At 42.3% G+C, this 22,574-nt stretch overlaps 1 protein-coding gene across 1 annotated transcript in view; it reads right to left on the reverse strand.

Annotated features, from left to right (window-relative positions):
* Nucleotides 1-22,574, reverse strand: part of LOC126400883 (chloride channel protein 2-like) — a 230,559-nt gene that overhangs the window by 72,057 nt on the left and 135,928 nt on the right. Inside the window, exon 11 of the mRNA XM_050061878.1 lies at nt 19,247-19,402. Coding sequence (XP_049917835.1) covers nt 19,247-19,402 — 156 coding nt within the window. The remainder of the gene's footprint in view (nt 1-19,246; nt 19,403-22,574) is intronic.

The raw sequence follows: 22,574 nt of genomic DNA on the forward strand, positions 1-22,574 counted from the left end.
AGTTGTGTTGCTACCTCCTCTCCCCTCGGATCTCTGCGAGTGTTGTGAGGACTCTAAAACTTCACCTGAGCCTCCCTCGACATATGGGTGAGTAGATAATGTCTGAATTTTCATTTTTGGGTGCACTATCCCTTTAATATATGCATAAAAACAATTTGACTGCTTTCTCCACGATACACCTCTGGGCATATTTCCTTATATAAAGACATAAGGGCGTGGCAGTATGCTGTCACAGATAGCGGGCATGAGCTTGTCAATTAAGGATGATTCTGATTCACCAACATACACAGTGTGGTCAGAACAAACCTGGCTGGTGTGCATGTGTCATGAATCAGACGGTGAGTTTGCACTTATTTCATGTGCAGAGTAAGAACGTTTCTTCACACATATTAGTGAATGAGGCTCAATGCTGTCCCCATGACGCAACCAGTAAGCTAACTGTTTCCTCCTGCTTACAGTATTAATGCTAAGCTAAGCTAACAAGCTCTTAGCTGTAGCTTCATCTTTCACATATAAACATGAAAGTGGTATCAATCCTCTCACCTAACTCTTTGCAAGAAAATGAGTGTGATTTTTTTTGTGTTTGTATAAATTTAAAATTCAAACTCACATCTTTTTCATTTCAGTCCTCCAAACTTCATTTAGGCCGATACTATTCAGAACTATTCACTTGGATCGGGCCGGTTTCTCAGCAGTTAAGAATTTGTGACATCCGGTGTTTGAATGCATAAAACAAGAAGTATGATTCTGAGCATTGTACAAGTCATTACATAAACCTCATCACTGTAATAATCCCATGGTTTCAAATAGACTTTTTAATTACACTCATTGCACCGTCTCTCTCTCTCCATCCCTCCCTGCCTCCCGTTCTCTCTCCCTCTCTCTTCTCCGCTCCCTCCGCTCTGTCTATAGTTAGCTGTAATTAAGGCCGGCTGCCATGGTGAAGTAATGGATCTCCTTCTGTAACCCTACACCGCCGCCGTTTTCACACCCTGCACTGCAAGTACACACGCATACGTGCGTAGGTGTTCACACATGCCCACGCACACATCATGACACTGACTCAGTGACGAGAATCAGAGCTGAACGCGGCCGGGCGCCAGAGAGTAACAGACACACAACCAGTTGAATGCACAAAATAGGCCTCACAGGAAAATAGTACAGTCACGGGAGTAATTCATCTCTTGGATCGTCTTCATCTTCATCTCTTCCTTTCTTATTCTATCTCTTCCACTCGCCCAGTAAAACTAATAAGAGCTAGAAAGGTTTAACGGATCTGAGAGCTCATAACATAGGCTTAACTTTATTACAGAGGCCACGAACTCTGTGGAGTGTGTGAGTGTGTGTGTGAGTGTGTGTGTGTCCCTGTGTAGCAGTGGGACAGATCGTCATACAATTTAAAAAACCACACTGAGCAGAGAACAATGCAATTTAATCTAGTTGTAAATTTACTGCTGGCCATGAATGCCACAGTAACTGAGAGCAGCTGTCATCTGAACTGTTCACTGTGGGCTCTGAAGTACAGTAGATCATAGCAGAGTGTAATAGCGGCCATATAAAATGTGTGCAAAAATCATTTTTATAGGGCTCCTGAAACTCGATGTGACAACTGCTGAATCATATAATTGCTCAAAAAAATAGAGTAAACTGTCAACAGGATGAATTATTTTAGGAAAGTTGCACTAAAAAAAACATACTCATATGTAGTCATGCTTTCTGTTATAAGGCATTAACTATTTAGACATGTTTTTTTTTTTGTCTAACTGAGAATGACATGTTGTCGCTCTGCAGCAGCCATTTCTCCATAATTTGAGGCTGTTCATCAAATAAGACGACTTAAAGGCAGCAAATGTGAAAATTTGTCACAAAATCAAACTGTAAATTATCTCATGTTGTTTTGTTTTTTCAAATCCTGGATGGCTGCAACTTTTCTTCAGCTCAATCAGAGCAAAAATTAAGTATAGCCTTAGTTCAGGCAGGACACGATGCCAAGCTCAGCTCACATCCCAGCTACATCAGCTGATCTCAAATAGCCCAATTGATGGAAGGGAGTCAGCTGACAGATCACATGATTCCTTTCTATGCAACCAATTGGCAAATCTCATTCAGGGCGCCCTATTTAAACTGCTCTGGCCTGCCTACTGTTGCTGCTTCCTCTGCAACCTGCCTCCACCCCAGCTCCTCCTTTTCATGCTGTGTCTGACTTATCAGTGTCATTTCTGTTTGTCATTGATGCTGCACTGTTCTGTTCCCGGGGGGTCTTTGCTGCTGCTCTCCCTGCCTTAGGCTTTCCATGTAGGCGCGTGGAAGGGCAGAGAGGCCCCAGAACAGAGCCATACCACCAAATATAATACTGCAAATGGAAATAAATTTTTTGTTGACTAAAGTGGTCCTGACTGACCTGAAGTTATTTAATTCGCACCACAGCACTTTTTCTCAGCATTATTTCTCCTCATCTCGGCCCCCTCTGTTAAATCACATGTTAAATATCTTGGAGTCATATTTGATTCAGAATTGAAGTTTTACAAACAAATCAATCAAGTATTGAAATTAAGTTGCATGCAGCTGCACAACATCTCCAGACTCCGATCAATTCTCTGTACTTCTGACCTGGAGAAAGTCGTCCTCACCTTTATTTCCACCTGCCTCAATTATTGCCTGGACAGCACATTGTCCTCTGAGGCTCACATCAATAATGTTACTTGGTCTGCATACTTTCATCTACGGAATATTAATCATCTTCACCCATCATGTACACCTCAGAGCGCTGCTATCCTTGTTCAGTCTTTGGTTACATCTCATGTTGATTATTGTTCTGTCCTCTTTGGTCTCCCTCATTCATAAACTCCAGTTGGTCCAGAATTCAGCCGCCCGTATCATCACTAGAACCTCCTCCATAGATCATATCACTCCTGTTCTCCAGCAGCTTCACTGGCTTCCTGTTAAATAGATTCTGCTTCTCACCTTTAAGGCCCTCCATAACCATGCCCTCTCCTACCTGTCTAAACTCCTTCATATCTACACACCCTCCCACAGTCTTAGATCCTCTTCTGCAACTCACATCACCATCTACACTACAAAGTGTTAAACAGCCTCGCCCCCTCTGACATCACAGAGCTCCTCTCCTCGTATCACACTGTGAGAGAACTGAGATCGTCTGACCAAAGACTTCTGTCTGTCCCGAGATCCAGGACAAAGGCCTCTAGTTTTGCAGACCGGGCAAGGCGGGGGCGCAGCGCACCTGCGCTTCGCCAACTGGGTGTGGCCAGGCGGATTTTGCAAGTTTGGCACACCGTGCGCGCTGGCGCAGCTACTCCTCTTTCCCACCTCCGTCCCTCCTACCTGCGCAAGTCGGAAAGAGGGAGGAGAGAAGGCGTGGAGTGGGTTTTACACACATCACACCAATCAAATGAGCCCCTCTCCTCGCCCTTAAATGCGCCGCGCGAAGGCGTAATGAGAGTTTACTCAATTCGCCATGGCAGAAGAGAGCAGCAGCGTCAGACGGCCAAACTTCTCCCAGGAGGAAACTGATGTTTTGGTCCGGGAGGTCCAAGCTCGCAGTGTCCGAATATACGGAACTGCGAGCAGACCTCCACGGGCTGATGATGCAAAGGTAGCCTGGGAGGAGGTCACCACAATTGTAAATCAATGTTGCGTTTCTCTCGTGCGCGCGCGCTCTCTCTTTCTCTCTCGCAGTCTCACTCTGTTTCTTTTCTTTTGACTTTTCTAAGATGACAGATGCTGAATATATACTCCCTATCTGATGCTGTGGCTGTTTGTGGTTGGCTGAGAGGGATGTGAACTCATTAGTTTGCAGCTGTGTTAATCAAATCAGGTTGGGTTTCCATTACGCGTGCCAAACGTGCCAAACGGTGCCAATCCCCTTTGATCTGACATCAGATGTGACGGGACAGTCGATATAGAGATACATTTATGTGCTGATTGCAGATAGTTGCATTGAATAGTGTTTTTTTGGGTATTTATTGCATTGTTAATGTGCCTGATATTCTGGAAACCTGCCTGTGAGGTTTTGGTGACGTGTGCGCACTGTCCGCCGGTCAGCCAAACTTCGGCTTACACCGGCTGCGCTCCGCCTGCGCTGACAGTAGACCTGGTTTCAGCTGGCGAGCTTTTAGCGCACCTTCGGCGAAGCCTTTCGGCACGAAACTGTCACTGCGCCAAGCTGGATCTGTCGACACCTCCCCCTGCTGCGCCGCCACACCCATCTCAGCACACCTCGGTCTGCCAAACTACCAAACTGAGCGCACCTCGGGTTGCGCTGCTCGAAACTAGCTCTGCGCGGGGTTCGCCACCCTGCGCCATCCTGCGCTGCGCCGGGAAACTAGAGCCCTAAGTGTTACGGGGACAGAGCTTTATCTATCGCTGCCCGGACACTCTGGAATTCTTCCTCGTAATTATATAACAATAATAATAATCTTTATTTATAAAGCACTTTTAAAAACAGAGTTACAACTTTTGAAAGGTCTGATAAAAAACACTTTGGTGTATAAAAACTGAGGAAACAAAAGAGTTTAAATGAGCTTAAAACTCAAGTAAAATCAGGAAAGGCTCTCGGATAAAAGTATGTCTTAAGAAGACACTTAAAAGAGATCACAGCAAATGCTCTGTCACTTTTAGTTTTCAACTGAGCCTCTGGAACAGACAAAAGACCTCTGCTGCCCGAGGACCTCGAAGTACGTCCTGGTGAGTACAGTACTAAGAGGTCAGAGTTAAAGCTGGGAGAGAGACCATGAGGAGCCTCAGAAGTAATCAGTTAAATATTAAAATCTATTCTAAAACGTACTGGGAACCAGTGTAGAGAGACTGAAACTGGAGTTAAAAGCCTGGCAGCTGAGAGTCTGTACAGTCTGGAGTCGATTTATGGGCCAAATTACGATAACAAACTTTCCTGGTTGTTTAGGACACATGCATACACCTGTTAATTTCACCTCATGCTGTATTTTTGTCTCACATCTCTTCCTCTGTGTCTCTCCTCAAATCCCTCCTAACCCCACTGGGAGGCACAGCTCAGTTTTCTCCTCTTTATTGTTTGGTCATTTTGGGTCTTTACCAGAATTTGAAAATGTTCCAATTAAAAGCATTTTAAGGTCAAGCTATATCCCTGGGTGTTCAGTAATCTGAGACCATGATGTTCTTACCCAACACAGACGGGAGGAAAAGGATCCTTACAGACGCCTTTCCATCAGCGTCACTGAATGTAAAGAACTGTAATCTGAACCAGCTGTGTGTTTACATAATAACACAAGAAAAGACTCACACACACACACACACACACACACACACACACACACACACTGGCACACAGGTGAGTGTGACAGGTTGCTGGCTGCAGTCCCTTCACTGCCCTCATAGGACCTTAACCATAGCAAGCAGACTGGTGTGATGACTGTCTGTGAATTTACAGTTGCCCATAGGCGCTCCTCCAGGTGGCTCTAGTTGCCAAGGAGACGGACTAATAGCCACTTAACACAACCGCCTCTGGCTGGAAATTTGGATCCATAACACACTGCTGAAATGTTTAATTCCAAGTATTAGCAGCTGAATAAACCAAAAGCCCTAATGACACTCTCACAAACACACAGATTCAAACTATAAATATATGTGGTGAACTTTGTGTTGCATTTTAGGCACGGATTAGGCTTTAGAAATTAAGTCTATCAATATTATCCTTCTATTACTTTATCCTTCTACTTTATATATATCTAACTGCACATTACTTTATGTTTTTCCTTACTTTTTTTTAATTTATCAATTTAAAATAAGGTATAAAAACATGATATTCAGCAGGTACAGGGTTGAAGAAGGGGTTTGAAATTCACCAGCTGTTCAAAAGGTTTACTGCTTAGTTTCTCTACTTATATATTTTTTATTTGTCTGTTAATTATTTGTGACATATATATTTATACTGGAAAAAATATACATTCATATTTTATATATTCATTTATGAAAATATAAAAAGAAAGTGGGACAAGTTGATTAAGATATATAGTTGTATTTGTATTGTTGTTGCTGGAGCTGTTGTGTCATGAATATGTAACTGTGTTTTTCTTTATATAATAGTGTCTTTTAGCAGATAAATTATTCTCTGTTTCCTGCACAGGCACTACAGATGAAAATTAGCTTATAGCTAACTCCGGTGTAGCTAAGTAGCTGTGCACTGTCCCTGTTAAACAAATAAAAATAAAATAAAATAAAATAAATAATAAATAAATACGTAAATATGTAATATTAATATCTATATTTATTTTTGTAAAGAAAAAATTATTGGCAGTATATCTTTCATACATTTACACTGGTTTATATTTGTAAGGAATGGAACATTTATATATTTATATTACACACCAATACAGGTTTCTATTTTGTAAGATAGACATTTTGTAATTAATGTAACCGATTTATTTTGGTTATTTTTGTGCGACAAAGTTAAATGGTAATAAAAACTGTATATTTAGAAAAGCCTAAGGTAAAGGTTTATCTCCATGAGGAAGTTGTCTGTTTCTTTTCACTCACTGACTTCAGGAGAATGGGCGGGGTTTAATACGTTTATATCTCCTTTTAGACTAACTATTAACTGACAATTTGCATCTACATTATGCTTTTCATTATCTGTAAATACTTTCATGTCTTTTTTTACATGTCTAAAAATAAATAAATATCAATATCAAAACAGTGAGCACGTAGCCTCTTCATTCATGCTGTATGCCTTTTGTACTGCTGAGGTACCCAAATCATGTCATTTTAGTAGTTTGAACCAAAGTTTAGGCCAGTCCAAACTGTATTGTTTTTCACATTGTATTATCATTGTACTATCTTGGAAATCATTCATATTGTATTTGGATATTGAAGCAAATAAACTGATAGGCCAACGCTATCCCATCAAATCATCCACTTTTACACATTATACTGCAGCTGTCATAAAGACATGGATGGAAAATGTGTAATTGTATCCTTGATTCAGCTCCTCCAGCACCGTGATAATACATATAAAGAACATTATATATAGATTGAGCAGTTTTCTCTGATATAGCATGATCCTATAATTGAGAGTTGCATTTCCGGACATATTTCTATACACCCTTTATTTGCTCTATTGCTATGTCCTCTTACAGTAGCTATTACGATATCCAATTCTTTGAAGCACCTATGACTCACTTTCCCCCGAGGAATCATTAATGTTTCATGTAATCTAATCAAATGTAACCTAAGTGTACATCTCACTGAGGTAGTGCATGACCATCAAAATTTATGAGGATCTCCGACCTCAAACTGAGGGGGGTCTTTGATAAACCGTCACAGGAAGCAGAAGCCTTCAGGCAACAGAAGCAAGCAAAGGATTGATTGGGTTGTTGGTTTAAAACACTGGTGGTGCTTCAGAAAAGGTGAAAGTAAAAGGAGAGGAAAAAAGTGACGGAAGTGAAACGTGAAAACCTTCTACATTAAAATCCAATTAAAAATTACTTAATGAACCACATGGATTTTGACAGTGGATTTAATGAGACTTATAAGTTATAGAGCTGCTTCAGGGCTAAACTATTTTAGAAGAAAAAATGTATTAAACTCCGTCAATATATGTGACTCAGACTTCATGATCTGACATTAGTAATGTGTTTGCTCGCCAGAAATACTTGGAGTGAGAGAACTCACAATTTTATTAGGTACACCTGTTCAACTGCTCATTAACACATTAGCCAATCATGTGACAGCATTAGTCATGTAGACATGGTGAAGACGAGCTGCTGAAGTTCAAACGGAGCATCAGAATGATGAAGAAAGGTATTTAAGTGACTTTGAACGTGGCATGGTTGTTGGTGCCAGACGGGCTGGTCTGAGTAATTACTGGGATTTTCCGCACAACCATCTCTAGGGTTTACAGAGGATGGTCCCAAAAAGAGAAAATATCCAGTGAGCCAAAATGCCTTGTTGATGCCAGAGGTCAGAGGAGAATGGCCAGACTGGTTCAAGATGATAGAAAGGCAACAGGAAGTCAAATAAGCACTGGTTCCAACCAAGGTGTGCAGAAGACCATCTCTGAAGCAACAACACCTTGTCCAACCTTGAAGCAGATGGGCTACAGCAGCAGAAGACCACACCAGGTGCCACTCCTGTCAGCTAACAACAGGAAACTGAGGCTACAATTCACACGGGTTTTCTCACCAAAACTGGACAATAGAAGATTGGAAAAACGTTGCAGGATAACACACCATGTCACAAAGCTCACATCATCTCAAACATGACAATGACTTCACTGTACTCCAATGGCCTCCACAGTCACCAGATCTCAGTCCAATAGAGCACCTTTGGGATGTGCTGGAACGGGAGATTCTCATCATGGATGTGCAGCAACTGTGTGATGTCATCATGTCAATATAGACCAAAATCTCTGAGGAATGTTTCCAGCACCTTGTTGAATCTGTGACACCAAGTTTTAAAGCAGTTGTACCTAATAAAGTAGCTGGTTTTAGTCTAATTTAAGTAGATTTTGGTACATTTAAACTTCATTCAGACTCAGGCATTAAAATTACATAGTTCGACAAGTGTTTGTCCCGGTGGCAGTCTGTTAGTAAATGACTCATACAACAGGTGTCATGAATTTCACTGGAGAAAATCACACATTTATTATTAAGGATAAAGCTGCTAATTCTGTTGCTGTTGAGGATATTTTGTTTTTCATGCCCAGGGCTGAAGACAACACACAACTTTTAGTTTTTAAACTTTAATTATTGCCACTGTTCAGCTGTGCAAGTTTGGGGTGGTCACAACAGACATATCAGCATATTCTTTCCTTACAAACCAGTCCAGACTCTTTTATTATTAAAGACTGTTGGGTATTATGACTCATGTTTGTACAAGTCTCCATTTTGTCCGACAGCTAGTGACTGACTCTGAACAGAGACCAAAAACAGCCAATCAAGGCTGAGTTTGAGAGGTGAGGAAAACCAGTGGAGTATGAAAAAGAAAATGCTGCATCTACATGTCTGATTGGTTGTTTCATTAAAATGTAAGACTGCGGAGGTTCGAGTGTGATACCATTCCAATGCCCTTATTTCATCTTCAACAGTCGGCTCACAATCCCATCATTATAAAGACAATGGCCAAAAAGACAGGACTTCCTGGCGAGTCACAGCTCTGGAGATCGGCTCTCCAGGTGAGAAATTAACTTTAATTAGTGGGTGTCCACACATTATTTTAAGCTGATCCAGAGGTGGAAGACAGATCTTCCAGTAAAAGTAGTAATAACTTTGTCTGGTCAGCTGCTGATGAGCTGCAGCGCAACGCGTCCAGTGTGTGCTTGGGGTGGCACTTGATGCGCATCGAACCGGCAGTTTGTCCTCAGCTTATGGTTAACCCAGTCTCACTCCTAAGTCGCCAAAACCGGCTCTTGATCAGTAACTTCAAGCGTCAGACACTGACAAAAACACCATCCTTTCACGGCTTTGACTTATTCTGTTGGGCTGTGTTGCCTGTATATGTAATCAGCATGCTGCACGGACTAATGTACACCAGAAATACTTTTACACCATCCACTCATTAAACCAAATAAAAACAACATAAATTCATTAGACATGTACCAGACAAAGACGAGCTTCCCTCTGCGACTCCTCAGAGGTTCTGACTCTTGAGCAGAACGTTTGAAAGACAACAGGAAACAGTTTGACCCTCAGTGAAAGACCATGGGGAACTACAGGAATGCAAAGTAGCCTTGGCTTTATGATATTTCTGTATAATTTAAATTAAGGCGAATACATTTGTCTTTCATTGCAATTTCCACACAGCTGTATACACTTGAGGTTATAATTCTAATATGTAAAGACATGAGCGTCTGTACGACTGACCTGCAGCACCTGCTCCTGCTGTAACACTGAGGGAGGAAACAAACCGTCAGGCCTTGAGCTGCAGGTTTAGTTCAGGTGAACACTGGCCTTTCATTAAAGCAAACAGATAACTAATAGATATGGTAGAGTTATATTAATTACAGACTTATCATATAATTGATCAATACTGCACTGATTACCGATGGGACATCCTCAACTTGAATTTCTTCAGATTTACTGAAGGACACGTGAGCACGTCTTATCATCTGTTTAATTCAAATTTTTTAATCACTCAGTGAGAGTATTAGGCCAGAGGCTGGAAGACTAAGGATATCATTTTAGACAACAACAATAATTATAATAATGATCTCGGCCACTCCCCTTATTACTGTTAATACATGTTGAACCACGAGAGTCACAAAGCATGTGCAGTTTACAGTGACGATGGCTGCAGATTCACCATCATAATTAATGGTGGTTAAACTAGGGATGCACCAAAATGAAAATTTGTGGCCGAAGCCTAAGCCGAATAAAATTAAACGCTTGGCCGAATACCGAGTACTGAATACTGAATACCGAATATCGTTGTTTAGTTTTTCATTAGTTTTTGCAGATGAACCCCGTCCAGATTAGTGTTGTCACGGTACCAATATTGGGACCCACGGTACGATACCAGTGAAAATATCATGGTTCTGAGTAGTATCACGATACCACAGCGAAAATGAGGCAGATGTGCCTTTTGTCATTTATAAAAAGATAAATCACTTTTCTATAATACATCAATGATATTTCAATGGAATAAATTACTTATTGACTTATTCATACTTCAAAAACAGCATCAATAAGTGATTAACATAGGGGGGATCAAAATAAAATAAATAAATAAAATAAAAATCAACCAGCCACCCTCCTCCCCTGACAAGTAAAGAACAGTCCCTAAAGTGCGGTGAGGTTTGTGGACCGTTACCTGCCACAAAGAGAGAAATGTGAACGGCTCGTTTCTCCTCTGACACGTCACATACCTGTGTGCTGCCATGGCTCGGCTGTTCAGGTACTTTTGGGCAGTCATGACACCAAGAAGAGGACATTATTGGAGCCGGACTTCTCCGTCGCCGGTAAGCCGTTATCTTGCGCCGCGGAGCACTATGGCCGCCGTATTTGACAGGAATACATTCCTGTCTGTGTCTGTGACCCCCGTTAGACCCACAACCGGTGGGATTCGCCTTTCATTTCTGCTGCTGGTTGAAATCTGTACTCACACAGCGTGCTGAATGATTTATTTTGCTCAAACAAAACTATTTTTAGTCGCAAATGCGAGTGCAGTGACGGACGGAGTAAAATAACGCCACACTGCTGACATTTTACTCAAGCTGTTTGATTGCGTTATCAAAACACGCCGCTATTATTCGGCCTTGCTTTTCACTTATATATCACGAATATATTCGGTTACCGAATATTCGGTGCATCCCTATTTTAAACAGAGGGTCGTTGATTTCACACAGAGGCAGACAATTCTTATTTCTATCCAGCAACTGTCCATTTTGCCAACTAAGGTGAGACAGAGAGAGTAATTTGTTGTCTCGGTACAACACCGCAAATTGATGTTTTTTTTGTCATTCAACAGCAAAAGCACATGGTTGGGTTTGGGAACAAAGAACAGGGTTTGGCTTTACAACCATACTGGAAGCGAACAGGTGAAAGCCAGAGGTTGTTAAACCCATCCACCACCCCTCATGCCCACCCTACTTTGAGTAACCACTTCTTAACTTACACTGTTGTCCTGCCCGTCATCCCCTGACACTACTGGGCACCGTTACACAATAATGCTGACCAGCTGCGTATCATGCCAATGTGCGTCTGACGTCAAAGGTCACTGACCAACTGCCTCTATTCGACGACTTCAGAGAGATACCAGGTTGTAGGGCTGTAGTCAACCAAAGAAAATCTTGGTCGACTAAAGACGCACATAATCTTTAACTAATCGATTAGTCGTGGGAAAAAAAAAATCTGTATGTTATTTTTACTTCTGCGGTGGTGTGTCTGTGTCACTCTGCAGTTACACCTCCAAAACACTAGTCGGCGGTGGAGGACTGTGTTAAGTGCTGTAAAGTTGAGTTCAAATCAAACTTTATTTATATAGTTGATTCAAAACACACATTAAACATGGCTTAATAAAGACAATTTCAAACACAAGTACGCAAATTGGCTTCACTATAAATCGCAGAACTGACAGACAAACACTTGTCTTTATCTGGACACATATCCCCCACCAGTACACCATGCTAATGTTATTAGCACAAGTCTATGGCGTTTTACATTGTATAAATTAGCCTAGCGTCTAGCAATCTTTTTCTCTTCTCATATAAAACAAATGTTTTGAAAACCCCCCCTCATTTTCACAGGTAACTTAGCCTGTCCCCCCGCCGCAGGAAATAATGGATTAATCCTGGAAAGTTGTTGATGTAGCACTTTTCTCCTTATGAAAGTAACACAGCGATTATTCGACCCATGAGAATTTGGTCGGACGAGAGCATAGCGACCAAATAATCGACTAGCCAACCAGGAGACTACAGCCCTACCAGGTTGATATGGAATATTGCTCTTAAAGGGGAACTACGCCAATTTTCAAAATTCAAACATGGTATTACTATGATCTAAGACAATCCATTTTAGCGAACATTAACAATGCTCTCCCAAATCCAAACAAGATCTTCTGTTTCCAAACTGGGAACACTACAGTAGAATAAAGTTCATTTAGGTGGAAAAAAAAAGAAAACTGAGTGTGGGTTCACAAATTCAGTTTCCCATTCATCGTAGCAGCTCTGGACTTTATACCTGATGACATCACAGGTCTGAGACTCTGGTTTCTGGCTTTGAGAGAGAGTAGCTTGTGTTCCCACACACTAATTGAATTTTCCTCGGCCATGGAAATCAGATGTGGAACTCTTAATTAAGGTGGTGTTCTCCTTTGATACAGCCCCCTACTTCAGGGGTTTAGCCAATGGTCAGTTGCCTTTAAAAAAGTAATCTGTTATTGACTTCCATACAAAGACATGGCTAATAGAGTTCTATAACTCATCGGTCAAAGCCTGTACTGCACGGCTTAACACCTATTACTGCACCTCTTCCCCCCTGGGTCTTGACTCGTCTTGATTTATTGTTGTTCGTCATATTTTAATGTTTTAGTCAAAGGCTAAATTCTGATGACTAAGGTAAACAAGAGGCTAAAAAGAACTGTGAGAGAAAACAAAAACAGGAGAGCAGAAGTGAGGTATCGGAGGGAGAAGTGAAGGATACTCAGGTCAAGGGTATCAGTTATGACGCAGTATCCAGGACATTTATAGTCGATTTAATTTGTCAGTCATCTGGGAGCCCTCTATGCTTGTGTGTGTGTGTCACATTGAGAGGACAGTCTATCGCCTGGGGGCCTCAGGGGACCCTCAGGGGCCCTTCTTCTATTCCCACTCCAATTACAGTCCCGCCAGCTCTCTGTCACTCTGATGCACACGCACACACTCACACCGACACACTGTCAGAGAACAGAGGACTCGCTCAGGCTGTAGGACGCAGAAACACACCTGTATTAATAAACGCAGTCTTCACCCAGAGCTGTTGATGTGCATAATTGCACACCACTAAAAATAGCATTTAACTACAAAGCATGCCAAATTAGTTTGCAGGTTTGTGTGCGTGTGTGTGTGAGTGTGTGTTTCTAGGTGTGCTGAAAAGTTACAAACACACAGAAACTTCCTCTGCAGCACCCCGGCTAACACTCGTCTTCTTCACAACAGCTGCAGTGAACGTTAAGAGCAACATCTCAGACTTCTCACTTACTTACTTGCACATACTTTGTTCCGTACTGCACCAAAACACGTGTAATTAAAGTATTTATAGAATTTTAATTTGCTGACCTGCCAATATAGACTTCCTGGCACTAGACTCTTTCCATGCACCTTACTTACAAAAGTTTAGCAGCTGGAACGAGAGTCTTCCTGAAGTTTGGGCATGAAAAGGAGCAACAAGACAAGATGGCTGCCATGTCGAATAAAAGAACCATTCATTACCAAGAAGGAGAGGGAGAGAGCAATCTCCCCTTTGAAAATCACCATGCTGAATCCAGGAAAAACCAAAGGCTGTAATTAGACAGAGCCATTACAGCCTCACTTTGAATGCTGTGTGTGTGTGTGTGTGTGTGTGTGTGTGTGTGTGTGTGTGTGTGTTTCTGTGTGTGTGTGTGTAAGAGAGAGAGAGGACGTGAGTCAGTGCATGCCCACAGATAGATGCTGAGAGCAGCTCGATAACATTTGTGCAGGTGGGTGATTAAAGTTAAAAAAGTGTGTGTGTGTTTTTGTCCTTCGACTGTACACACCTCACCTCCATGTCACATTCTGGAAACCCTGCATTCGTCTTTTGTTACCCTATACATCCGCAGACGATGGAAACGAACACACACACACGCAGAGGTTAGACGTCACACTGAGAGGAATGACGCTGAAAGCCATCAGACCATTTCATTAAAGGACAGCAGACAGATAGGGACACACACACACACACACACACAATTGAAAACGGAGACAGCTAAGTTCCAATAAGAAGATTGGATTCTGTGAACTTGGCTTTATAAAGCAATCAATACTGGTTTTTGACAGTCATTTTTTTGCGATACGTGACAGACAAAAGGCTGAGAGAGACGTTCTCTATTGTACCGCTCAGGAACAATGACAAAGAGACCGTGAGTCAGTTTCTGCCATTACTGCAGAACAGACTGTCACACCATCAGTTCTGTGCTTACATAACTTTGACACCGGAGCTTCTGGTCAGTGTTGGATACTCGTTTCACTGTGTTTAACACCACAGTCTACAGTGAAGGTTGCCTGGCTGTAGTTCTGCTCGACTTAACTGTGGACACTGCTTCTTTCCAAAGTTATTCATGGCTATCTACAGCAGAGTTATTTAACTGCTTTATCTTTATGCATTCACCCTAACTATTTTTGGCATAAAAGAAGGCATGTAGTACAGTTGTTTTTGTTGATCAGTTAATCCACTTACGTTTAAATCCCTGTGGGCAGGATTTTACAAATAACTGCCACAACTAGAGGTAGAATTAAAAAATAAACTGCAAATGCACACTGGAAACTAACACATGCACCATCAGGACTGTCTCATTTTTTCTTTAAACAAAAACGTTCTATTGGAATGAACGTGTAATCACAATAAATAAATACATAAATAAATAAATAAATAATACATGCATAGCAGCTTTAGAAAGAAAAATGTGTAATTTGCTTGGAAGTAGCCATGTGTTACATTATGAGGTAAAAGGAAATGCTTCAAATTAGTGTTAAAGCCGTGGTTCCCAACTGGTCCAGACACGGTCCAAATTTCTCCTTCCTCATCAGTTCAAGGTCCATACAGTTCAAAATTTTCAGTGTCATACTTGACAAAAAGAAAAAAGGTGCTCGCACACTGTCCTATAACTTGCAAAGTACTTTATTAACAGCAACATTTCGGTCCTCAGACCTTTGTCAAGCAGAGATGGTGACAGCATCATACTTGCAAAGAATTGCAGTTGGTGTGCTCCAATTTAGACCTTAATATCTTAATGGAATAATAATTTTCACATAGCCATTAAATTGCAGAACAGAGGTGGAATTATAAATTGACAAAATTAAGTTAGAATAAAATTGTTAAAAGTATTTTTTCAACCCAACAAATTTAATTTTTAAATTTAAACATAAATTTTTACTTACAAAAACATGGTTACGCTCTCTTCAGCAAAAAGAACACATAACCCTCCTCCTGCTCCTACCTATCCTCCTTACTAATTTAGTCAGGAACACTTCAGTCAACGAAAACATAATTTCCATTTGCAGTATTATATTTGGTGGTATGGCTCTGTTCTGGGGCTTTCCACCGGCCTGCGCAGAAAGCCTAAGGCAGAGAGAGAACAAACCTCACTGCCCTTCCACGCGCATATGAGGAAAGCTTGTGGCTGAGAGAGAGAGAGAGCACACAGCTCTCTGCCCTTCCATGCGCATACAAGGAAAGCTTGAGGCTGAGAGAACAAACTCCCCTGCCCTTCCACACGCCTACATGGAAAGCCTAAGGCGGAGAGAGCACACCTCTTTGCCCTTCCACGCGCCTACACGGAAAGCCTAAGGCAGACAGAGAGAGAGCACACCTCTCTGTCCTTCCATGAACATACGAGGAAAGCTTGAGGCAGAGAGAGTAAACCCCCTACCCTTCCATGTGCCTACATGGAAAGCCTAAGGCAGGGAGAGCAGCAGCAAAGACCCCCAGGAACAGAACAGAGCAGCATCAATGACAAACAGAAATGACATTGATAAGTCAGACACAGCATGAAAAGGAGGAGCTGGGGTGGAGGCAGATTGCAAAGCAGCTTGCAGAGGAAGCAGCAACAGTAGGCAGGCCAGAGCAGTTTAAATAGGGCGCCCTGAATGAGATTTGCCAATTGGTTGCATAGAAAGGAATCATGTGATCTATCAGCTGACTCCCTTCCATCAATCAGCTGCTCCATCAGTTGATTGGGCTGTTTGAGATCAGCTGATGTAGCTGGGATGTGAGCTGAGCTTGACATCGTGTCCTGCCTGAACTAACGCTATGCTCAGTTTGTTAACATGTTCCTCTGGGCTATTTATGGTATTTCTCTATATCATATGTGAATTTACAAATTTGTTTATGATCCTGTCTTTACTACCTTTTTAGCTTCAAGTTCTGTGTAACTTTAGTTGACAAAACCACAGTGCTTATGAGTGTTGTGTTAATGTCAAGTACAGTAACAGCCTTAGTTTAGAAAACCAGATTTCAAAATGCTTTCTCTAACCTTTAACTGCAGCAAACTGGCCATGTACACACACACACACACACACACACACACACACACACACACACACACACAAGCACATGACCACATGACCCAGCTTCATTCTCTTCTGCACCCACTCGCACTTTTCCAGGGCTCTCTCAGCGTGCTTTACTCCTATGAAGTTCACAGCCCCACACACTCACAGACGCAGCTCTTGATGCAGCGAGAGGAGATTTACAACCTCTGTTTTTTGTATTCGGAGAGGACATTTCATTTCAGCTGAACAGCGCAGCACAAATAAGTAAAGGTTACATAAAAAAGCCAATCTAATCACAACACGAGCAGCACTCTCCTCCAGCAGCCTGAACAGCAGCAGGAGAGCTGAGTTCATCTGAGCTCCCAAACTTCTGTTTGGCCTCTGAGACCAGAGGAGAAACAGGACGACGGGTGGCAAGATTTTATATACACGAAAACATATACAGTAACTGTTCAGCTTGTTCTTTCCCCCTGAGGCCAAAGGTGCAGCAGCTTGGGTCCCTGTGTCAGCGTGGGTTTTCCTCCGGGTACTCCAGCTTCCTCCCACAGTCCAAAGTCATGGAGGTTAATTGGTGACTCTTTAGCCCCTTTTACACTGCCAGATTTTCCGCGAATGTTGGGCCATTTTGCCAGCAAGTTGCGAGCGTTTAGACACACAGAGCCGGATTGGCAAGTTGATCTGAGGTGCCCAATTTTCCGCCTCGTAGGGTAGACATATTGGCGGAACCTTTTTGGTTTAAACAGAACGAGGTGGCCTTCTGCAACGGGAAGGGCTGTTGATGNATGGGCCGACTTACGAGAGAATCACCTAAGGACTGACCAGCCGCGGCTTCCCTCCCACGTCACTGTTTACGTCACACGCTGAGCTACACGTTAGCTACACGTTTTGTTACTTGCTCACGCCCCCCATTGCCCCGAAAAAGGCACATTCTGTATAAACAAAGTAGGTAGGCAGCATTTTGCTGCACTCCCCGATTTTGTTTATATACTGCCAATGCTGAAAAAAGACTGATTGGGCTTTCCTGCAAAGTTGCACAATTCCTGTTTAAAAAGGGCTGAAATCGTCCATAGGTGTGAATGTGAGTGTGAATGGTTGTCTGTCTCTATGTGTCAGCCCTGTGATAGTCTGGTGACCTGTCCAGGCTGAACCCCGCCCAGTATCAGCTGGGATAGGCTCCAGCCCCCCTGTGACCCCTAACAGGATAAACGGTTACGGAAAATGAAGGAATGAATGAATACATGAATTTCCGGCACAGAACAAGTGACTAACAGAGAGCTAATTGAGGGAGACGGTAAACTAGTTGTACAACATGGCCAAACACAAGTATGACGCTNCCCCATGACCCCTAACAGGATAAACGGTTACGGAAAATGAAGGAATGAATGAATACATGAATTTCTGGCACGTTACGGAAAATGAAGGAATGAATGAATACATGAATTTCTGGCACAGAACAAGTGACTAACAGAGAGCTAATTGAGGGAGACGGTAAACTAGTTGTACAACATGGCCAAACACAAGTATGACGCTGAATGTATTAATCTGTGTGGACCTTGAACTAATGACTAAGGAGAAATCTGGACCCTGGGGCTGGACCAGTTGGGAACCACTGGTCTATTTGACCTCAGATTTATTGACATTTACAGCATTATTAAACATATAAATAATCTCATGTTTTTTGTTGGAAAAAGCTCTGTTAAGAACATTTATTGTAAAAAATATCGCGATACTTTGCTGTATGGATTCTCCCCTACTTTTATACTTTATTTTTCACAGGTTACTTGGGGCCAATGCAGAACTTTTACTTTATCTTATTATACTTAAGATATCCATGCATTATCTATGCAGAAAGGTTTAACTAGGAAATTGCGTTAAAATGTATGTGTCACATGATACCGTCCTCATAAGAGCTGTATTGTCTACAGGATGGATTCAGTTCCTTTTATTCAACACCTTTCATTTGACTTTCATTATCAAACAGGCGGGCTGAGCTCCGATCACTCACAGTGACATCTAACATCAAGTGACTGAGGTATAAAGATCTGCTCTGTTCCTATGGATCCCATCGGCTCTTTGACTCTACGATATGACATCAAAGTGGACCCAAACTTTAAATGGCCTCCCAGGAACATAACTTTATAACAGTGAGGGAGAGACTTTTTTTTTTAACATGGTCTCTCTTTGTTCTTTACCAGTGACAAGTGGAGATGGGCTCGCTTCCAACACTTTCCCATTAGGGAATCAGGTCCAGTATTGAATAAAAAAGGTCAAAACCCTCCCATTTATAATACCTTCATGTTCAAGTCACAATCTCTTCATGACCTTCCTTTATCTGTAATGCCACTGTGGCCACCCGCAGCGTACTGTACGTGTGGACTTCACATACTGTACCAGCACACAATGACATCAAATGTACAGAGGTGAAATTAAAGAAGGAAACGAACCAGAGGGAAGTGAGAAAGGAATTTGATGACGCGGAAGATAAAGATTAAAGGTGATAGACTGATTGTCATGCAAAGAGTTATCAGGACATTCGGTTTTCTCTCCTACCTTCATGACGATGAAGAGGACCAGGGTGACGAAGACGTTGACCTGCGGGTGTTTCCAGGCTTGAGAGTGTCCGATGTAGTCAAACTCCTCAGCGATGCCTTGTTTGGCCCACGTCCGGTTGTCCAGTAATGTCACCAGAGACTCCTTCTGGGTCAGCTAAAGGTCACAGGAAGTGAGATCATCAACATATGCAAACACAGGTGGACTAAATGTGACCTTGTGGCAACTGTTACAGTATCTAACAAATGCTTTGGCTGAGGGTGTAATTTCCACTGGGCTGAGGGCAAGCAGCAACCTCCAGAGCTGAAAACTGAAGCCAGCATAAAAGTGTCAAAACTGCAGTTCCTCTAATGGCCACTTGAGGCTCCAGAAGCGAGTCAGTCCCCATAGACCCCCATGTTGAAATGTCCAACTTTACAGCAGAAATAAACATTTTTACAGCCTGGTACAAAAATGATTTTGGTCTCTGTAGCTATTTTCTAAGCTCATGAAAACTGTGCAGGGGGTGCATTTGTACATATGTAGTCTCTTAAAGTTTTATTAAGCCTTAAAGTTACATATTATTGAGAATGTGGCCACTTTGAGTGACAGTATAAGTGGCTGTCTGCGAAGTGGCACCACAGTCTATATGTCAGAGCGATCTAATCTCACTCTAAAGTCGTAGAATACCGGTGCTTGGTCAGTGACTTCAGGCGTCAGACACCAATGAAAAAACTGTCCTTTCACATCTCGCAACTTGGCTGGTCGCTGTTATTGTTTAACGGCGCCCAGTGGTGTCAGGGGGAAATGTGGTTGGACAACTATAGAGTGGGCGGAAGAGGTGGTGGATGGGTCCAACAACCTCCAACTTTTGGGAGGCCGGTATTCACTTCCCGTAAGAATGTAAAGCCAGACCTGGTTCTTTTTCCTAAACCCAATTACGTACATTTGTTGCTGAAGGAACAAAACCTCAATCGGCGTTGTTGTACCGACAAGGTGCTTTTATTTTGAAAGAGACTATATGCAAACTGCTCGTTTTCTGTAAAAATGGACATGTACTTTGAAATGCAACAGGCTGAAGTTGACACGGCGTTCCAGAACGTCAACAACCAACACACCCAGGGTACGTTGTATGTCATATGTCGACGTGGAAAAGTCCATGACCAAACTTTCACAGCTCCACCCCATTGTCCAAATATGGTCAATTAAAAAAATCCAAGATGGCGATAGGCCAAAATGCCAAACTCGGTGCTTCAAAATGGCAGTCGACAAATCAGTGGGTAACGAATGGATGTATAAAGACACCTGGATACAGTGTTGGAGGTGGGCCCGCATTCATTCCTATAAAAGCTCCTTAGTGGTGCTAGAGGCCAAAAAAGCTCAATTTCCGCAGTATGAAATCACAAAGATCTTCTGCATTAGAGACTGTCTTCTGCTAACTTGAACTGTAATGAAAATTATTTAATCCTGTAGCTCTTCTACATCTTCCAAATGTTATCGGACTGAGTTGATCAAATCCCGACAGTGAAACGAGTCAATTTGGTGGTGAAGCTCGAAAAAACATATTCACTGATTTACAGATGTCTCTCTCATCTGAGGGAAAATTCATTTTGGACCCAATGGCATCACGTGACGCACCCACTCATTGGAAAATTGACCCAAATCTATTGTAAAACACTTTAATCCAACAGGCATTAGAGCTGCCTAATGGCCCACCATTACTATAAATTCATGTGCAAATACTGTACGCTCAGAAAGGTGCTCTACCATCCTGTCATTGCTCTATCCAGCCGGCTTGTGGTTATTATGTGCTATTCTCTCATGTTCTGTGTGTGTAGCTGCCTGTTGATATGCACTCATTGCTACCACTCTGACAGATTTGCTTTTGAGAAGACACTAAAATGTTACTTGATGTCGGATGTTCACCTTTCCTCTGAGCCTAAATAGCATCAAAACATTCTCTGCATCCAAATCGAGATGTAAATGTATATATTTTGACTCAGAAATAAAAATACTTCAAAGTGTACAGCGTGACAGACCGGAGAGATGGTGCACTGGAAGTGTCTTAAAAGACGTCACTGAAGATTTAAGATAGCAGGCAGGGAGTGTAAGGCGACAAATTATCTGTCACAGTTTAAAAGCCCGGATAGCCAGAGACACTGGTGATGATAATGTCACCCCCTGCCAGAGAAATGATGACTGAGGAGTATGAGAGCAAGACAGAGGGATTTAAGATACAGAATTCTGAGTGAGTGCGCTCTGGGGAGATGGGCTTTGAGAGGAGAGGGTCAGTGTAGGCAGATTTAGAGCCTCAGAAGCCTGACTCACCCGCTCATTAGGAACCAACGCTGAGACAGCGGCGTCTGTGTGTGTGTGTGTGTGTGTGTGCCCGAGGATGCAGAGAATATTCCTTTTCTAATTCTGATAATTAGACAGATGAAGAGGGTGAAATTGGAGAGAACACACACACACACACACACACACACACACACACACACACACACACATGAGTCATCTCAGGAGCAAAAGTACAGGACGCTCATCTGAGCCTACCGTGCACACAGACGATGCACATAAACACACGTTGTAACCTGAGCTGTGATCATTAAAAACAATCACACACACACACACCTGAACATTACACAGGCTGTTATGAAACAATATAATGATCTAAAGTGCTTCAATTACACAGCTGCTCCATCAGGCTACATGAAGACTACGACCAGGGCGGTGTATCATGGAGGAAATGTTAATCATGACTGGAGGTGCTGATGACATCAGCTTCATTGTACAAAGTCAGGACATGAGACAAGTTGGATGAGGTCATTTGATGTGTAAAATTCACATGAATGGTTCGTTTCTTTTTTTTTTAAAGATCTTTTTTTTGCTTTTTGCCTTTGATAGATGGGAAAGTCTGATGTTGTGTTTACACTGGGCACGAGACATACTGTATAAAGCCAATGCAAAGATGCGATTAGATATGAATTCCTGCTGGGTGGCGTGATGGATGCGATGCGATGACGCAAAATATGCGAATTAAGCAGCATGAATTAAGCAAGTAGCTGATTTCTCATCATACACTTTCTCGCGACTGTTGAAAAATCTGGACATCAGCAACCATTTCGCACTGCGATACCCAATCAGCATTGAGATCCTCCAGGGATGTATGACGCAGAGGACGTACCGGCGGATCCAGCGGTTTCACAAGCGTATCACATCACTTATTTGCATGTATGAAACAAGTCAACACAAAATATTCTCGCATTCAAACTCGTATTTGGTGTACACAAATACGCATGGAGTGCAGTCAGTGAAAGAAACGTCTCCCCTGCTGGATTTGTAATTCAAG

This window comes from Epinephelus moara, chromosome 2, assembly GCF_006386435.1.
Source record: "Epinephelus moara isolate mb chromosome 2, YSFRI_EMoa_1.0, whole genome shotgun sequence".
Lineage (NCBI taxonomy): Eukaryota > Metazoa > Chordata > Actinopteri > Perciformes > Serranidae > Epinephelus > Epinephelus moara.